Source organism: Aotus nancymaae, unplaced genomic scaffold, assembly GCF_030222135.1.
Source record: "Aotus nancymaae isolate 86718 unplaced genomic scaffold, 86718_ANA_hifiasm-v0.15.2.pri h1tg000059l, whole genome shotgun sequence".
Classification (NCBI taxonomy): domain Eukaryota; kingdom Metazoa; phylum Chordata; class Mammalia; order Primates; family Aotidae; genus Aotus; species Aotus nancymaae.
The window spans coordinates 55,837,902-55,856,538 of NW_026988473.1; the positions used below are offsets into that span (position 1 = coordinate 55,837,902).

The 18,637-nt window shown below is 40.3% G+C and overlaps 1 protein-coding gene and 1 pseudogene across 3 annotated transcripts in view; both read left to right on the forward strand.

The window, feature by feature from the left end:
• The window catches only part of NUP98 (nucleoporin 98 and 96 precursor), a 114,711-nt gene that overhangs the window by 51,122 nt on the left and 44,952 nt on the right, over nt 1–18,637 (forward strand). For all 3 annotated transcript variants that reach the window (XM_064365245.1, XM_064365246.1, XM_012456849.3), the window contains exons 14-19: nt 567–754; nt 5,960–6,076; nt 7,648–7,943; nt 11,110–11,223; nt 12,350–12,488; nt 17,660–17,837. In XM_064365245.1, coding sequence (XP_064221315.1) covers nt 567–754; nt 5,960–6,076; nt 7,648–7,943; nt 11,110–11,223; nt 12,350–12,488; nt 17,660–17,837 — 1,032 coding nt within the window. The remainder of the gene's footprint in view (nt 1–566; nt 755–5,959; nt 6,077–7,647; nt 7,944–11,109; nt 11,224–12,349; nt 12,489–17,659; nt 17,838–18,637) is intronic.
• LOC135270279 (U6 spliceosomal RNA) lies at nt 16,503–16,615 on the forward strand (annotated as a pseudogene).

The window sequence follows — 18,637 nt, forward strand, 5'->3', positions numbered from 1 at the left end:
TCGATCTCTTGACCTCGTGATCCACCCACCTTGGACTCCCAAAGTGCTGGGATTACAGGCGTGAGCCACCGCGCCCGACTCTTAATTACATTTTAAAAGATGTCAGACAAATCATTTTAAATGGGGGCTGGAAAAATGAGTAAAAATCAGTTTTAGAGCAATAAAGACAGTTCTGTTAGTATTCACACATACTTACATATAGAGCACCCCAAATCCAAAAATTGAAATCCAAAATGCTCCCAAATCCAAAACTTTGAGCACTGATGTGCCATTCAAAGGAAATGCTCTTTGGGACATATTGGATTTTGGATTTTCACATTTGGGGTACTCAACTGGCAAGTATAATAAAATATTTCAAAATAGAAAAATATACTTCTGGTCCCAAGCATTTTGGATCAGAAATACTCAACATGTACAAAGTTCGGTGTTAATATCCTTGTTTTATGGGAGCAGAGACTTGAACATATATCTAGCAGGGAGGATTGAAATCTGGACTTGTGATTTTTAAGGCCAGTGCCATACATTTAAAGTGATCTGAAATATTCCTTGATGCTTTTATTTTTCAGCGATTGAAACCAACAAATCCAGCAGCCCAGAAGGCTCTTACTACACCTACTCATTATAAACTGACACCCCGCCCTGCCACTAGAGTCCGGCCAAAGGCTTTACAAACAACGGGCACAGCCAAGTCACATCTCTTTGATGGGCTAGATGACGATGAACCATCCCCAGCTAATGGAGCATTCATGCCCAAGTGAGTTTATTTTTGTCAACAGAAATTAAGTATGAAATACTGATATAAATTAAATATAAAATAACATACAGTTATTTATTTAAATATATTACAGATGTAATACAGTCCACTTTTTTGTTTGTTTCTGAGGCAGTCTTACTCTGTCTCCCAGGCCCAGGCTGAAGTGCAATGGCATGATCTTGGCTTACTCCAGCCTCTGCCTCCCAGGTTCAAGTGATTCTCCTGCTTCAGCCTACTGAGTAGCTGGGATTACAGGCGTGTGCTACCATGCCTGGCTTATTTTGTATTTTTAGTAGAAGCGGGGTTTCACCATGTTGGTCAGGCTGGTCTTGAATCCCTGACCTCAAGTGATCTGCCGGCTGGCCTTCCAAAGTGCTGGGATTACAGGTGTGAGCCACTGCACCTGGCCAGTCCACTTTTTTTTTTTGAGACAGAGTCTCGCTCTGTTGCCAGTCTGGCATGCAGTGGCACGATCTCTGTTCACTGCAAACTCCACCTCCTGGGTTCAAGCGATTCTCCTGCCTCAGCCTCTCAAGTAGCTGGGACTACAGGTGCGTGCCACCATGGCCAGCTAATCTTTTGTATTTTTAGTAGAGATGCGGTTTTACCATGTTAGCCAGGATGGTCTAGATCTCCTGATCTCTGATCCACCCACCTTGGCCTCCCAAAGTGCTGAGGTTATAGGTATGAGCCACCATGCCTGGCCCACTTACTTTGTTGTTGTTGTTGTTGTTGTTGTTGAGACGGAGTCTAACTCTGTCACCCAGGCTGGAGTGTGCAATGGCAAGATCTCAGGCTCACTCCAACCTCCGCCTCCGGGGTTCAAGTGATTCTTATGCCTCAGCCTCCCGAAAAGCTGGAATTATAGGTGCCTGCCACCATGCCCAGCTAATTTTTGTATTTTTTGTAGAGATGGGATCTCCCTATGTTGCTCAGTCTGGTGTTGAACTCCTGGGCTCAAGTGATTCAACTGTCTCAGCCTACCAAAACTGCTAGAAATTAGAGGCATGAGCTACCACATCTGTCTGTGTTGTTTACTTAAGAGACAGGGTCTGTCTCTCATGCCCAGGCTGAAGTGAAGTGGTGTGATCATAGTTTGCTGTGATCTTGAGCTCCTGGGCTCCAGCAGCGCTCCCACATGAGCCTCCCAAGTAGCTAGGACTATAGGTATGTGCCACCATGCCTGGCTACTTAAAATTTTTTTTTTTTTTTTGAGACAGAGTTTCGCTCTTGTTACCTAGGCTGGAGTGCAATGGTGCGATCTCGGCTCACCGCAACCTCCGCCTCCTGGATTCAGGCAATTCTCCTGCCTCAGCATCCTGAGTAGCTGGGATTACAGGCACGCGCCACCATGCCCAGCTAATTTTTTGTATTTTTAGTAGAAACGGGGTTTCACCATGTTGACCAGGATGGTCTCGATCTCTTGACCTCGTGATCCGCCCACCTCGGCCTCCCAAAGTGCTGGGATTACAGGCGTGAGCCACTGCGCCTGGCCCAAAAAAAAATCTTTTGTAGAGATGGTGTCTTGCTGTGTTGCCCAGGCTGCTCTCAAACTGGCATCAAGCGATCCTCCCACCTTGACCTCCCAGAGTGCTGCGATTACAGGTGTGAGCCACTGTGCTTAGCCTACTTTTTTTTTTCTTAAAACTCAAAATAGTCAAATAGATTAAGAAGATTCTGTTTATTTTGCTTTGTTTTGTTTTTTTTGAGATGGAGTTTCATTCTTGTTGCCCAGCTGGAGTGCAGTGGCGTGATTTGCAACTTCCGACTTCCAGGTTTAAGTGATTCATCTGCCTCAGCCTCCCAAGTAGCTGGGATTACAGGCATGCATCACCACACCTGGCTAATTTTTTTTTGTATTTTTAGTAGAAACGGAGTTTTTCCGTGTTGGTCAGGTTGGTCTCAAACTCCCGACCTCAGGTGATCTGCCTACCTCAGCCTCCCAAATTACAGGTGTGAGCTACCATGCCCAGCCTATTTTTTAAAAATACATTATAATTTTATACAAATATAGAACCAAAAATAAAATAATTACACAGAAAAGAAAATACAGGAAAGTATGTGGAAAAGTTGTTAATAAGCATAGAATACTACACTGAAATGATGCTTTAGAGCAAATAAAACCCAGAGTGTTGATATATGCATGGAACAAAAACCTGAGAAAAATTAAACACCAAACTGTTAACATTGTTTAACTTCAGGAAAGGGAATGTTAACGGCATTTTATTTCTTGGTTGTTTATTTTTCTAGATATGTGTCTTGATGGCTAGACACACAAACACACAGGCTTTTTCAACAAGTACTTTTCTAGTCAGAAGAAAAGAGTGGTGTTTTGGGGGGGAATCTTTTGTAAGTGTTGGAGAACAAACAAATTTTATCACTCCTAATTCTTTCTCTATGAGTATTAATAAGTTAAAAACATCACATGCAACTTTCTTTCCTTAAAAATACAGTAATCTACATCACAAAAGATGGAAAGTCTAATTTTGCATGTTTCTTAGAATATCAGTAAATTATTTTGAAGCCAGGGACTGTGTATTATTTGTGTCTGTCCTAGCATTTTATTTTATTTATTTTATTTTATTTTTTGAGACAGAATCTTGCTCTGTCGCCAAGCTGGAGTGCAGTGGTGTGATCTTGGCTCACTGCAATCTCTGCCTCATGCGTTCAAGCGATTCCCCTGCCTCAGCCTCCAGAGTAGCTGGGATTACAGGCGGGCGCCACCACACCTGGCTAATTTTTTGTATTTTAGTAGTGACAGGTTTTCACCACATTGACCAGGATGATCTCGATCTCCTGAATGCGTGATGTGCCCGCCTGGACCTCCCAAACAAGGGTGAGCCACCGTGCCCGGCCCTAGCATTTTGTTTATGTGTTCGTTTATTTAAGGCAGAGTCTTGCTCTGTCACCAAGGCTGGAGTGCAGTGGCGCGATCTTGGCTCACTGCAACCTCCGCCTCCTGGGTTCAAGCGATTCTCCTGCGTTCAAGCGATTCTCCTGCCTCAGCCTCCTTCATAGCTGTGACTACAGGTGCGTGCCACCACACCCGGCTAATTTTTGTGTAAAGACAAGGTTTCACCATGTTGGCCAGGCTGGTCTCAAACTCCTGACCTCAGGTAATCCACCCTCCTCAGCATCCCAAAGTGCTATGATTACAGGCATGAGCCACCATGCCCGGCCTTGTCCTGGCATTTTATACACTGCTTTTGAATAGAGAAGGTAAAAGGGTTTGCACTGGTCCAATCATCAGGTCAGTAGCTCAGAGGTCAGTTTCACCAGGGCTTAGGATTTTCAAATATACAAATAGAAAGGATTAAGGTGGGAAGGCATATATTTTGCTGTTAATACCATCTGACCTCATTGGATTCACTTCTGTGATGTTGCTGTCAAATGTCGTTTTTTTTGTTACAACAGTCTCATGCCATTGCTCAGGCTGGAGTGCAGTGATGCAATCATACCTCACTGCAGCTTTGACCTCTGGGCTCAAGCGATCCTCCCACCTCAGCCTTCCAAGTAGCTGAGACCACAGGCCAACACCAACATGCTCCGTTAATTTTTTTTTTCCTTAGTTTTTGTAGCTATGAGTTCTTTCTGTGTTGCCCAGGCTCGTCTCAAAACTCCTAGGCTCAACCCTCAACCTCCCAAAGTGTTATTAGGATTACAGGCATGAGCTACCGTGCCCAGCCACCTATCAACAGTCTTAATATACCAGAAGCATTTTACATAGTTGATCTTGTCCCTCCTCCTTGATTCACTTTAATAATTGTCTTCCAGGACCCCACAATTTCCTGGTTTTCTTCCTGCCTCACTGGTTGCTGCTTCTTAGTCCCCTTTACTTGTTCCTCTTCATTCAGTCTTCTGTAAATTAGAGTGCCCTTGGCTCAGTTATTGATCACATTTTATGTATGCTTAATTTCCAAAGTGCTTCAATTTATTCTTATGGCTTTAAATGTCATCTATAGTCTGATGATTCCCAAATTTTTATCTCCAGCCCAGACCTCTCTCCCATACTCAGGATTCTTATATATATTCTTATATCTCTATGTCTTCACTTCAATGTCTGAAAGACATTTATTTGAAAAATCAACATGTCCATTACTGTAGTCTTGCTCTTTTTTCTCAAACCTGTTCCACCCAAAACCTATCTCAGATGATTGCATTTCTGTCATTCTGGTTGCTCAGGTTAGAAATTTCGGAATTTTCCTTGACTTTGTCTCACATTTCTCATCTAAGATATCAGCAAATGATCTTGATTCTACCATGTATATTAGAATCTAAATAGTTATCACTGCATTCATTGCTATTAGCCTGATACAAGCCACCACTATCTCTTGCCTGAATTACCACAATACACTGTTTGTTACCGTGTTCCATGTGTACTTGAAAAGAACGTGTACTCTGTAGCGAATGAGTACAGTGCTCTTACATTAGGTTAAGTTAGAACAGCCTGGGCAACCTGGCGAAAAACCTTGTTTCTTTCGCTTTGGACAAACCAAAGAAAGAAAGAAAACACTTTTTTTTTTTGAGATGGAGTCTCGCTCTCTCGCCCAGGCAGGAGTGCAGTGGTGGCAATCTCAGCGATTCTCCTGCCTCATCCTCCTGAGGAGCTGGAATGACAGGCACACACCACCATGCCCGGCTCCTGACCTCGTGATCCGCCTGCCTCAGCCTCCCAAAGTGCTGGGATTACGGGATTGAACCACTGCACCTGGCTGAAAAAGAACTTTTTAGTCAGCAAATGTCTACCTTTTTCGTTTAAGACAGCACAATGAACTCTGTGGTGAAACAGCCATATATTCATACTGCCAAAAGAGAGAGAAAGCATTTAGAGAGATGATGTGTATACTGATGATTGAAATACAAACATAATGTGATGAGTGAACAAAGTGTCTGGATAAAGTGCTCAGGGGGTTGGGAGGAGGATAGTTTGAAGGGGATATTCCCCTTTGACTTGAAGGTGATATTCCCCTTTGACTTGAAGGTGTTTAGCTTTATTCTTATAAACACTGGAGTGCAATGTATTTGATGCCTTGTGTTTTGGCTATACGGTCCTAGGAAGCGTTTTTGAAATTTGTTAGGTTATTATTAAGTGTACAAGAGTTGAGCAAACATGCATCGTTGGACTCCAGTTTTTAAGATAATGTCTGGGACATAGCTGTATGCCTGAGTAATTTTTTCTTTTTTTCTTTGGTTCCTTGTTTATAGGAAGAGCATTAAGAAGTTGGTTTTGAAGAACCTTAATAATAGCAGTCTCTTTTCTCCTGTTAATCGAGATTCAGAAAATCTAGCTTCACCATCTGAATATCCAGAAAATGGAGAGAGGTACACTGAATTCTGTTTTGAGTTATTCTGAATAGAGTCATAGTCTCATTTTGAAAACATTCTTAGGAATTTATGAAAATTTAGTAAGTTTGGTGAATGTTGCATAGAAGTATTACAGCTTATGAGCACTAATGAGAAATTAAATTCATTTAACCTTAAAATTATTGGAGTTCTGATTTGGTGTTTCAGAACATTTTGTTGTTTTTGTATCTTGTTTTGGACAGGGTTAGCATGCATTTGACACCCCTTAGCCCTTTAAAATAAGGGATATTTTGTCTGTGACGATTTTCTTTTTTTTTCTTTGAGACGGAGTCTGGCGCTGTTGCCTAGGCTGGAGAGCAGTGGCATTAGCCAGGATCGCCTCTCGTGCTCAGGCGATTCTTCTGCCTCAGCCTCCTGCCTGCCACCAGGCCTGGTTAATTTTTTTTTCTTTCACTGGGGATTACATTTCAAATTTTTGTATTTTTAGTAGAGACGGAGTTTCACCATTTTAGCTAAGGATGGTCTCCTGACCTCAAGTGATCCGCCTGTCTCAGCCTCCCAAAGTGCTTATATTCTTTCATTTTAGAAATTTCTTTTTTTTTTTTCTTTCTTTTTTTGAGACAGAGTTTTGCTCTTGTTGCTCAGGCTGGAGTGCGATGGCAAGATCTCAGCTCACTTCAACCTCTTCTCCTGGGTTCAAGCGATTCTTCTGCCTCAGCCTCCTGAGTAGCTGGGACTACAGGCATGCACCACTACACCTGGCTAATTTTTGTATTTTTAGTAGAAATGGGGTTTTGCCATGTTAGTCAGGCTGGTCTCGAACTCCTGACCTCAGGTGATCGGCCCACCTTGGCCTCCCAAAGTTCTGGGATTTCAAGTGTAAGCTACCACACCCAGCCAAAATTTATTTATGAATATGTTTTATAATATAAACATTATGCATGAATGATATATTCTGTAACCTGCTTATTTCCATTTATTTTGTTAGAAATGCCTTTCCATTGTCTGTATGAATATATTTGTCTCTTCTTTTTTAATGATTACGTAAGTCATTACTGTGAATGTAAGATAACGACTAGTTCTTTGTTAGCGGAGATTTAGATTATCTGGTATTCCTCTACTCAAAACAGTCCTTCAGTAAAAATCCTTATGTAGTTGTACATGTTCTGAGGGCCTCCTGAGGGCTATATCAGGAAAAAGAAGAAAAAAAAAGAAACCCCTTGTATAGACACCTTTGCACTCCTGTTTTTTTCTTTTGGACAAAACTCTAGTGTGATTTTTCTTTTTTTTTATTTAACAAAGTGTTTTTCTAACATTTTGTTGATTGTAATCTTAAAAATTAACTTTTTTTCAGTTTTTTATCTTAAAATTAACCACCAATTATTTGATCTCACATAGGAGCGTATACAATAGAGACAGTAATTATCTGTTTTACAGTACTGCTGTAAGTATTAACTGAATTTTTAATACATGTAACTATCTAGAACATTGCCAGGCACCCCTTAGTAAAAGCTCAGTATGAGTTACTTATTATCATTGTTATTACTACTACAGGAGGCTAAGGTATTACTTCTTTTTTTCCTTTTCAGATTTAGTTTCCTGAGCAAACCTGTTGATGAGAATCACCAGCAGGATGGAGATGAAGATTCCCTTGTGTCACGTTTTTATACTAACCCTATTGCCAAACCTATTCCTCAAACCCCAGAAAGTGCTGGAAATAAACACAACAGCAGCAGTGTGGATGATACCATTGTTGCATTAAACATGCGTGCTGCTTTGCGAAATGGGCTGGAAGGAAGCAGTGAAGAAACGTCTTTTCATGATGAGTCACTTCAGGATGACCGAGAAGAAATAGAAAATAATTCTTACCATATGCATCCGGCAGGTCAGGTTCAGATTGGTACATATTTAATCTCTTACCAGTCATTTAAGATGACTTGCTTGTTGCAAGTATTCAACATATGGAAGTCAGCTGTTTGACATTTTAAGTATTATTTTATATGATCTCACATAGGAGAGTTTAATATTTAAACAATTTTAACTCATGCTTTAGTTGATTCCAAGTTTCCATATTCTTTGGACCTTTAGAGTATTAAAATTATACATCTTTAATTGTCCTGGTATAGTCTGAAGAACCCAAATTTTATAGCCAGAGTCTATCCTGATATTTTCCCTAGCTTTGTAAACTAGGGTAGATTGCTTATTGTTGTTGGTTTTTTGTTTTTTGTTTTTGCAATAGAGTCTCACTCTGTTGCCCAGGCTGGAGTGCAGTGGCACAATCTTGGTTCACTGCAACGTCAACCTCCAGGGATTAGGTAATCCTCTCACCTCAGCCACGCAAGTACCTGGGACTATAGGCATGTAATATCACACCCAGTTAATTTTTGCATCTTTTTTTTTTTTCCGCCTTGTTGCCCAGGCTGATCTCAAATTCCTGGGTTCAAGCAATCCTCCTACCTTGGCCCCCCAAAGTGCTAGGATTACAGGTATGAGCCACCATGCCAAGCCCATTTTGGGTGTTTTACAGTATTCTTGAAGTGTTGGCAAAATTTATATTTAGTTTTCTTATTGCCTTCACGTATATATTTGGTCACTTGGTATCCTAAGGAAAGAACTTTGTACTTTGACATTAAGAATCCCAGGTAGCCTGGGTATGGTGGTTCAGCATTCTGGAAGGCTGAGGTGGGAGGATTGTTTGAATCCAGAAGTTTGAAACCAGTATGGGCAACATAGCAAGACCTGATCTCTACAAAAAACTTAAAAATAAAAGTAATTAGCCAGGTGTGGTGGCACGTACCTGTTGTCAAGCTACTACAGAAGCTGAGGTGGGAGGATCACTTGAGCTCAGGAATTCAAGGTTGCAGTGAGCTATCATCATGCCACTGCACTCTAGCCTGGGTAACAGAGCAAGATCCTGTCTCCTAAAAAATTAAAAAGAATTCCAGGTGTTTAATCTGTATTTTTGTATGTATAGCTACATGAATTTATCATGCTACTAAATATCTTTTTAATAGGAAGTATTATATTATTTCTAATTTACCTTGTTTGCTGCCACCCAATTTAGAGTTCCCTTCCCAAGAAGCAAGTATACAAGTGGGTGTTTGCTGGAGGCTGGAGTTTGATTTGATGTGGGCCTGAAATACTTTTCTCTTAGAGAGCAAGTTAGCCTTATATCTAACTACAAATGGGACAAGGAGTGAATAGAATAAGCAAGCATACCAGTGTTCTACTACTTCCCTCGAGTTTTTCACCTCTCTTCTTTTTTTATTTTGGTCTTTTTTTTTCTATTTTAATAATTTTTTTTTGTTGTTTGTTTGTTTGGTTGGTTTTGTTTGAGGCAGAGTTTCACTCTGTTGCCCAGGCTGGAGTGCAGTGGTGCAATCTCGGCTCACTTCAACCTCCATCTCCCTGGTTCAAGAAATTCTCCTGTCTCAGCCTCCTGAGTAGCTGGAATTACAGGCACCCACCACCATGCCTGGCTAAGTTTTCTATTTTTATTACAGATGGGGTTTCACCATATTGGCCAGGCTGGTCTCAGACTTACCTCAGGTGATCTGCCCGTCTCGGCCTCCCAAAGTGCTGGGATTACAGACATGAGCCACTGTGCCTGGCCTAGTATTTCTTGTCCTTTGGCCATCAAATATCAGTTACTTTTTTGAGACAGAGTCTTGCTCTGTTGCTCAGTCTTTAGTGCAGTGGCGCAATCTCAGTTCACTGCAACCTCTGCCTCCTCTGTTTAGCAATTTTTGTGCCTCAGTCTCCTGAGTAGCTGGGGGACTACAGCCATGTGCCACCACACCCAGCTAATTTTTGTATATTTGATAGATAATGAAGTTTTGCCATGTTGGCCAGGCTGGTCTTGAACTCCTGGCCTCAAGTGATCTGTTCACCTTGGCCTCCCAAAGTGGTCAGGTTACAAGTGTGAACCACCTTGCCTGGCCTGATTTTTTATCTTCCTTTTAGCTCTATTTGGGGGTGTAAATTTGAAAGATGCAAGAGGTGTATGGGAAACAAGCTATAAAACAAGAAGTATTGGGTTTGGAGTTTTATATCTACTTTGGGTTTTGGTATCCTTGTAGGTAAAATAAAAGGAAAAGCTGATTAAGCCTTTCTCAGATTATTTTATGGGATGCCTTTTATAGTCCAGGATGTTAATGGGTGTTCTTTGAAAAGAATGTTCTGTGGTTAAGTCTGGAAAAACACGAGGTTAAGCAGAGTTTAATAGATAGACTGCTTATTGCAAGTTTTTAGCGTCTCTGATATATCATATGTATGTTCTTCAAACCTATTTGACCATGAAGCTTTTTTAAAACAAATACACACCTCATTTGACCATGAAGCTTTTTTTTTTTTTCTGAGACTGAGTCTTGCTCTGTTGCCAGGCTAGAGTATAGTAGCATGATCATGGCTCACTGCAACCTCTGTCTGGGTTCAAGCAATTCTCCTGCTTCAATCTCCAGAGTAGCTGGGACTACAGGCGCATGCCACCACGCCCAGCTAATTTTTGTATTTTTAGTAGAGATGGAATTTCACCATGTTGGCCAGGATGGTCTCAATCTCTTGACCTAATGATCCCCCAACCTTGGCCTCCGAAGTGCTGGGGTTACAGACATGAGCCACTGCACTCGGCCCCATGAAGCTTTTTGTAACACACACACACACACACAAACACACACACACGGCTTCTCCTAGGAATCGTGCTGGGATTACAGGCATGAACCACTGCACCCAGCCCCATGAAGCTTTTTGTAACACACACACGCGCACACACACACACACACACACACACACACACACACACAGCTTCTCCTAGGAATCATGTGCTGGGATTACAGGCATCAGCCACTGCACCAGGCCCCATGAAGCTTTTTGTAACACACACACACGCACATACACACAGCTTCTCCTAGGAATCATGTTTGGTAGAAAAGCAGTTTGGAAAAATTCTTCATTCCTATATATTTTCTCTTTATATGATGATTTAGTTGCTGATTATTTCAGGGTTTTTTTTTTCTGTGTTTTTTTCTTTGCTTGTTTGTTTTTGGTTACAGGTATTGTTCTCACTAAGGTTGGTTACTATACTATTCCATCTATGGATGACCTTGCTAAAATTACCAATGAAAAAGGAGAGTGCATTGTCTCTGACTTCACTATTGGTCGGAAAGGTAAGTGTGAGTTTAGCACTTAGTGATTAAACCCGAGAGCTGCACCTTGTTTTTGTAATTCGGGGAAGCTCTCGATAGCTGCATCTGTGGTTTTTCTACATTTCGGCCCACTTTGGCCTGAATCTTAGATACTTTGATAAGTAATAAAACAAGAAAGACTGCAACTGTGTAGATTTTTTTTTTTTTTGTCTGTTGAGACGGAGTCTTGCTACGTTGCCTGGCAGGTCTCAACTCCTGGGCTCAAACATTCCTCCTGCCTCAGCCTCTTGAGAAGCACAGAACCACATAATATTATCTGGGCTTAGGTATACCTGTTTGGTGCTAGTAACTATTTGGGTCATTTTAATTTTTTGTAATTAAATAAAATACTGGAAATAGCAAGAACTACTGAGAAAATTGAATAATAGCCAAGAGATGTGTAACACTTAGCATCAACTTCATGTTACTAAGTTATTACTGATAGTTTTCTTGTGGAGAATGTTACCATGTTATATTATATTAAAAAGAGCTCAGGCATTTTAACCCATACAACAGGCCAAGTGCTAAAGTTTGTTTATATAGCAGCCTTGTAGATAAATGGGAAGAGATTTAAGAACGTTGTTTTGAAGCTAATGGAATTTTTGTAAAAATGCAGATGTTAGGCCTGTCACAATGGCTTACGCCTGTAATCCTAGTGCTTTCGGAGGCCAAAGTGAGAGGATCACTTGAGCTCAGGAGTTCGAGACTAGCTTTGGCAACCTAGTAAGACCTCATCTCTACCAAAAAGTAGAGAAAATTAGCCAGGTATGGTGATGCGTACTTGGGAGGCTGAGGTGGAAAGATTCCTTCAGCCTAGGAGGTTGAGGCTGCAGTCAGCCAGGACCACTGCACTCCAGTCTGGTCAGCAAAGCAACACATTACCAAAAAAAAAAAAAGAAAAAGAAAAATACAGATGTTAAATCAGATAACAATGTAATTGATGTTACTCCCTAAGTCCCCATTCTTAGCAGTCTAGGAATTCCTGAATGGTTTAAATTACTAATATTTAAAACTGCTTTCTCCTTGTGATTGTTGAATCACTATAGTTGTAAAGCAGGTATTTGCCTTCATACAGAATGAATTTTTAACTATTTGCTCTGATTTATAGGTTATGGTTCAATCTATTTTGAAGGAGATGTGAATTTGACAAATCTAAATTTGGATGATATTGTGCATATCCGAAGGAAAGAAGTAGTTGTCTACGTAGATGATAACCAAAAACCACCTGTGGGTGAAGGGCTAAATAGGTAAGAGTTTATATACATACAGAAAATAATCACCTAAATCACAGTTGTTTTTCTGTAAACATAAATGTGTTCAGATATATGCCTCTGTAGCTTGTTTTCCTGACTTACTGTAGAGTACATTTTTTGTTTCTCTACTTTGATTTAAAAGTGTAAATGGCAAAGAAATGCTGCACTAGGATTTTGAACTCCTTTTCCCTGATTTTATTATTTATTGAATTTTTTAAAATATTCCTTAGATTCTATTTTATTTTGTTTTATTATTTTATTTTTGAGACAGAGTTTTGCTCTTGTTGCTCAGGCTGGAGTGCAGTGGCGCGATCTCAGTTTACCGCAACCTCTGCCTCCCAGCTTCAAGTGATTCTCCTGCCTTAGCCTCCCAAGTAACTGGGATTGCAGGCGTCTGCCACCATGCCCGGCCAATTTTTGTATTTTTAATAGAGACAGGGTTTCACCATGTTGACCAGGCTGGTGTTGAACTCCTGACCTCAAGTAATCCACCCACCTCTGCCTCCCAAAGTGCTGGGATTACAGGTGTGAGCCACCATGCCCCGCCAATAATTAGTAAGGAGATTGACTCAGTAATCACAAACTTGTCAAAAAAGAAAAACCTAGAATCATATGGCCTCATTGGTGAATTCTAAACATTTAAAGAAGAATTAACACCAGTCCTTCTCAAACTCTTCCAAAAAATTAAAGAGAAGGAAATAGTTTCAGACTCATTCTGTGAGGCAAGCATTACCCTATTCAATAGCCAAAGAAAAAACTGCAAGGAAAGAAAACTACAGATGACTTGATGAATATATTGATGAAAAAGTCATCAACAGAGCCCTAGGAAGCAGAATTTAACAGCATATTGAAAGAATTACACATCACAACCAAATGTGATTTATTCTGGAATGCAAGGATGGCTCAACCTGTGAAAATCAGTGAAACGTACCACTTTAACAAGATAAAGGAGTACCACCACATCATCATCTTCATAATACAGAAAAAGTATTTAACAAAATTCAACACCCTTTCATAATAAAGGCACTCAACAACAACAACTACAAAAAAGCACTCAACAAAATAGGGACAGAAAGAAACTACCTCAACATTAATAAAAGCTATATATGAAAAACCCACAGCTGATATCATAACTTTGAAATACAGAAAGCTTTTTCTCTGAGACAAGGCAACACAAGGATGCCTGCTTTTGCCACTTTTCTCAAACATACTACTGCAAGTCCTAGTCAGAGCAATTAGGCAGGAAGAAGAAATAAAAGTTAATAGTTTTGAAAAGAAGCAAAATTATCTCTGTTCTTTGATGACATATTCTTATGTAGAAATCCCTAATGATGCCACACAAAAAAACTTACTAGTTATAAACAAATTCAGTAAAATTACAGGATACAGAATCAAAATGCAAAAATCAGTTACACTGCTGTACTTTAGCAATGAACAAAAAGAAATGTAGAAAACATTTCACGTATGTAGTAGTAGCAAAAAGAATAAAATACATACAAATAAACTTAACCAAGGAGGTAAGTGACTTGTTTATAGAAAACTACAAAAGATTGTTCAAAGAAAGTAAACCAGACACAGATAAAAGGAAGACAGACCATACTCATGAGTTAGAAAACTTCATATTGTTCTGCTCGGTGCGGTGGCTCACACCTGTAATCCCAGCACTTTGGGAGGCCAAGATGGTCTGATCACTTGAGGTCAGGAGTTTGAGATGAGCCTGGCCAACATGGTGAAACCCCACATCTACTAAAAATAGAAAAATTCACCAGACGTGGTGGCACATACCTGTAATCCCAGCTACTCGGGAGGCTGAGGCTGGAGAATGGCTTGAACCTGGGAGGTGGAGGTTGCAGATTGCGCCCATTGCATTCCAGCCTTGGCAACAGAGTTAAACTCCAAAGAAAAAACTTAATATTGTTATAATGTCAATACTACCCACAATGATGCACAGATTTAATGCAGTCCCTATCAAAATCCCAGTGGCATGATTTGTAAAAATAGAAAAATTCATACAGAATTTCAAGAAACCTTGAATACCCAGACACTCTCAAAAAAGAACAATTTGGAGGTCTCACATGTCCCAATTTCAAAACTTATTATAAATCTACAATAATCAAAACAATATGGTAGTGGCATAAAGATAGACATAAATACCAATGGAATATAATAAGAGAGCTCAGAAATAAAACTTCATCTATATAGTCAAATGATTTTTGAGACAGAGTCTTGCTCTGTCACCCAGGCTGGAGTGCAGTGGCATGATCATGACTCTGTGCAACCTTTGACTCCCAGGTTCAAGTGATTCTCCTGACTCAGCCTCCTGTGTAGCTGGGACCACAGGCATGCACCACCACACCCAGCTAATTTTTGTACTTTTTGTAGAGATGAGGTTTTGCCTTGTTGCCTGCCCAGGCTGAGCTCAAACTCCTGAGCTGAAAGCTTTTGGCCTGCCTTGACCTCCCAAAGTGTTGAGATTACAGGTGTAAGCCAACACATCCAGCCTCAAATGGTGTTCATTAAGGTATAAAAATTATTTGGGTGTAGGGTGGAAGGGCGCATACATTTAAAAAGTAAAAAAAAAATTATTTGATGGGGAGAAGACAGTCTCTTCAACAAAGGATGTTGGCAAACTGGATATCCACATGCAAAACTGTGAAGTTACACCATATACAAAGATTAACTCAAAATGGATAAAATACCTAAATGTAAGATTAAAAAATGTACAACTCTTAGAAGAAAACACAGAGGAAAAGCTTCATAACATTTATTTTCGCAATGATTTCTCAGATATATCATCAAAAAGTATAAGCAACCAAAGCAAAAATAGACAAATGACACTATATCAGACTGAAAACCTGCGCAGCAAAAGACAAAAAGTAAAAGTAAAAAGGCAACCTAAATAGGAGAAAATATATGCCAATCATATTTGATAAGGAGTTAATAACCAGCATATAAAGAATGCTGCAATTCAACAGCAATAACAAAAATGGTAACCCATTTCAGAAGTGAGCAAAGAGGATGGGTGCAGTGGCTTATGCCTATAATTCCAGCACTTTGGGAGGCAGAGAAGTGAGGATTGCCTGAGGCCAGGAATTCAAGAAAATGGCAACACCCTGTATCAGCAAAAAAGGTTTTTTAAGTAATTGAGCATGGTTGCACAAACCTATAGGCCTAGCTGCTCAGGAGGCTGAGGCAGGAGGTTCAGCTGAACTCAGGAGTTAGGATTACAGTGAGCTGTGATCATGCCACTTCATTCCTGCCTGGGCAGGAGAGGGAGACCCCGTCTCTAAAAAAAGAAAATATTGGCAAAGGACTTGACATTTCTCCAAAGATCATATACAAATGACCAAGAAGTACATGAAAAGATGCCCAACATTACTAATTATTAGAGAAATGCAAAGCAAAACCACAATGATATGTCATACCCATTAGGATGGTTACTAGAAGAAAAAAATTGACTGGGCGCAGTGGCTAACGCCTATAACCCCAGCACTTTGGGAGACTGACATGGGCGGACCGCTTGAGCCTAGGAGTTCAAGACCATCCTGGCCAACATGGCAAAACTCCATCTCTACTAAAAGTATAAAAATTAGCTGGGTATGGTGGCACACACTCAGCTACTTGGGAGGCTGAGGTACAAGACTCGCTTGAACTTGGGATGTGAAGGTTGCAGTGAGCTAAGATTGCACCACTGCACTCCAGCCTGGGTGACAGAGTGAGACTTAGTCTAATAAGAAACAAATTAGCATGTGTCTGCCAATGTGGAGAAATTGGAACCTTTGTGCACCATTGGTGGGAATGTATAGCAGTGCAGCTACTATGGAAGACAGTATGGTGGTTCTCGGAAAAGTTAAAAATAGAATTAATTGTCTGATCCAGGAGCTCCACTTCTGGGTATATTTACAAAAAAATTGAAAGCAGGATCTTTGTATACCTATGTTCATAGTAACACTTTCCACAACAGCTAGTAGGTAAAAGTCACCCAAATGTTTATTGATAAGTGAATGGGTAAACAAAATGTGGTATATACATGTAGTAAAGTATTATTCAGCCTACAGAGGAGATTAGCATGGGCCCTGCACAAGGATGACACACAAATTCATGAAGTGTTCCATATTTTTTATTTTTTATTTTTATTTTTATTTTTTTTTTTGAGACGGAATTTCACTTTATTGCCCAGGCTGGAATGCAGTGGCGTTATCTCGGCCCACTGCAACCTCTACTCCCGATTCAAGCAATTCTACTGCCTTGGCCTCCCGAGTAACTGGGACTACAGGCACGTGCCACCATGCCGGGCTAATTTTTCTATTTTTAGTAGAGACGGGATTTCACCATATTGGCCAGGCTGGTCTCAAACGCCTGACCTCGTGATCTGCCCACCTCAGCCTCCCAAAGTACTGGGATTAGGCGTGAGCCACTGCGCCTGGCCATATTTTTTATTTTAAAAATTAAAAAATACATATTATTCAGCCTCAGGAACAAATTTCTGACATACAGTACAACATGGACAAACCTTGAGGGCATGCTAAATGAAGTAAGCCAGTCACGATTCCACTTGTGAGGTATCTAGAAGTCAAATTTAGAAAAACAAAGTAGAGTGGTATTTGCCAGGGGCTGGGGGAAGCAGGAAATGGAAAGCAGCATCTGCGTGTTACATCCTAGTAGTCACTGTGTTCAGGTGTAAGGCATACAAAATGAATAGGATATAGCACTTGAATCTGGTATTAATATCAGAAGTGGTATACTACCAGTCTTGTAGTGATCTTCACACTGATATTCTTGATACTTCATTTTCCAAGCGTTTGTTTTTAGTAAATGGGTAGTAGCTGTTTTTTATTATTTAGTACAGAAGACTTGGGTCATACCACTCGACTGTGACTTAAATAACTTAGTGATCCCTAGCTTAAATGTTATGAAAATTAGATTGGAAATAATTGATGTACCGTGGTAATTTGAAATAAATGCACTGTGATTCTAGAACCAGATACTCCTGTGTTCGTGTAGGAGTGACTCCTTGCTCTTAAGCTTATGGGGCAAAACTCAAGTTTATGTCACATGCAGAATAATTCCAAGGCAACATAGTTATCATTATTCACTATTTATGTGTTAGGTGGCTTTTTGGTCTTATATGAAGCATTTTTACTTCAATTGGTTATGTTTTACAGGAAGGCTGAAGTTACATTGGATGGAGTTTGGCCAACAGATAAAACATCTCGTTGTTTAATAAAGAGCCCAGATCGCCTTGCTGATATGAACTATGAAGGAAGATTGGAAGCAGTTTCAAGGAAACAGGGAGCTCAGTTTAAAGAATATCGGCCTGAAACTGGTTCTTGGGTGTTTAAGGTATAGTCATTTAACCCAGTTCAAACCTTTATAAACTAACTATATTTGCAGTCACAAAATGTTGATATTGGAAGGGATCCTTTCCTAAATTCATTCTGTCTGTCTGTCTGTCTGTCTGTCTGTCTGTCTGTCTGTCTGTCTGTGTATTTATTTATTTAGAGATGAGGGTCTTGCTCTGTTGCTCAGGCTGGGGTGCATTGGTGGGATCATAGCTCCCTGTAGCCTCAAACTTCTGGGCTCAAGCAATCTTTCTGCCTCAGCCTCCCAAGTACCTGGGACTACAGGCGTACACTACCATGCCTGGCTACTTTTTAAAATTTTTGTAAAGATGGGATTTCTTAATGTTGACCAGGCTGGTCTCCAACTCCCCGGATCAAGCAGTCTTCCTTCTTGGCCTTCCAAAGTACTGATTATAGGTGTAAGCCACTGCCCCGGGCCATATTCTCTTTATTTTTATAAATTCGGAAAGAGATGTAGATACATTATGATTTGCTCCAAACTACACACCTAGTTAAAGTGCAGCAGTAATGAGCTATTATAAACTCTTTGGGCACATGATTCAAGTCCTCTACCCACCTCCTATGAGCATTTATTAATACATTTCTAAGGTGTAGTAGTATTTCTTTTTTTTATTTTATTTTATTTATTTATTTTTTTAAAGACAGGGTTTCACCATGTTGGTCAGGCTGGTCTTGAACTCCCAACCTCAGGCGATCCACCCGCCTTGGCCTCCAAAGTGCTTGGATTACAGGTGTGAGCCACCACGCCCGGCCAAGTGTAGTAGTATTTCTAATGTTTAT